This window comes from Mesitornis unicolor, unplaced genomic scaffold (assembly GCF_000695765.1).
Source record: "Mesitornis unicolor isolate BGI_N332 unplaced genomic scaffold, ASM69576v1 scaffold33415, whole genome shotgun sequence".
In the NCBI taxonomy this organism is placed as follows: Eukaryota; Metazoa; Chordata; class Aves; order Mesitornithiformes; family Mesitornithidae; genus Mesitornis; species Mesitornis unicolor.
The window spans coordinates 7,906-8,142 of NW_010184110.1; the positions used below are offsets into that span (position 1 = coordinate 7,906).

The 237-nt window shown below is 67.9% G+C and overlaps 1 protein-coding gene across 1 annotated transcript in view; it reads right to left on the reverse strand.

Annotated features, from left to right (window-relative positions):
• Positions 1–128, reverse strand: part of LOC104540528 (cytochrome b-c1 complex subunit 10) — a 1,040-nt gene extending 912 nt beyond the window's left edge. The window contains exon 1 of the mRNA XM_010184362.1: positions 37–128. Coding sequence (XP_010182664.1) covers positions 37–128 — 92 coding nt within the window. The remainder of the gene's footprint in view (positions 1–36) is intronic.
• Between the last annotated feature and the right edge of the window lie 109 nt (positions 129–237).

The window sequence follows — 237 nt, forward strand, 5'->3', positions numbered from 1 at the left end:
GTGCGCCGCTGCACCCAAAGGACCCCAACGGCCCGCGCATGCGCATTGGGCGGGGCCGCCCGCAGCACTGCCTGAGTCAAGCGGCGTTGTCGTGGCAACGCGGCGCCTTTTCGGTCGTTGTCCCTCATGGCGCCATGGCGCTGGGCTCCGGTCCCCGTCTTGAGGGGCGACACGGCCCCTGAGGGGATGGACTGTCCTCACACACAGCTGGGACTGCTTCTCATTCTCCGTTCTGCA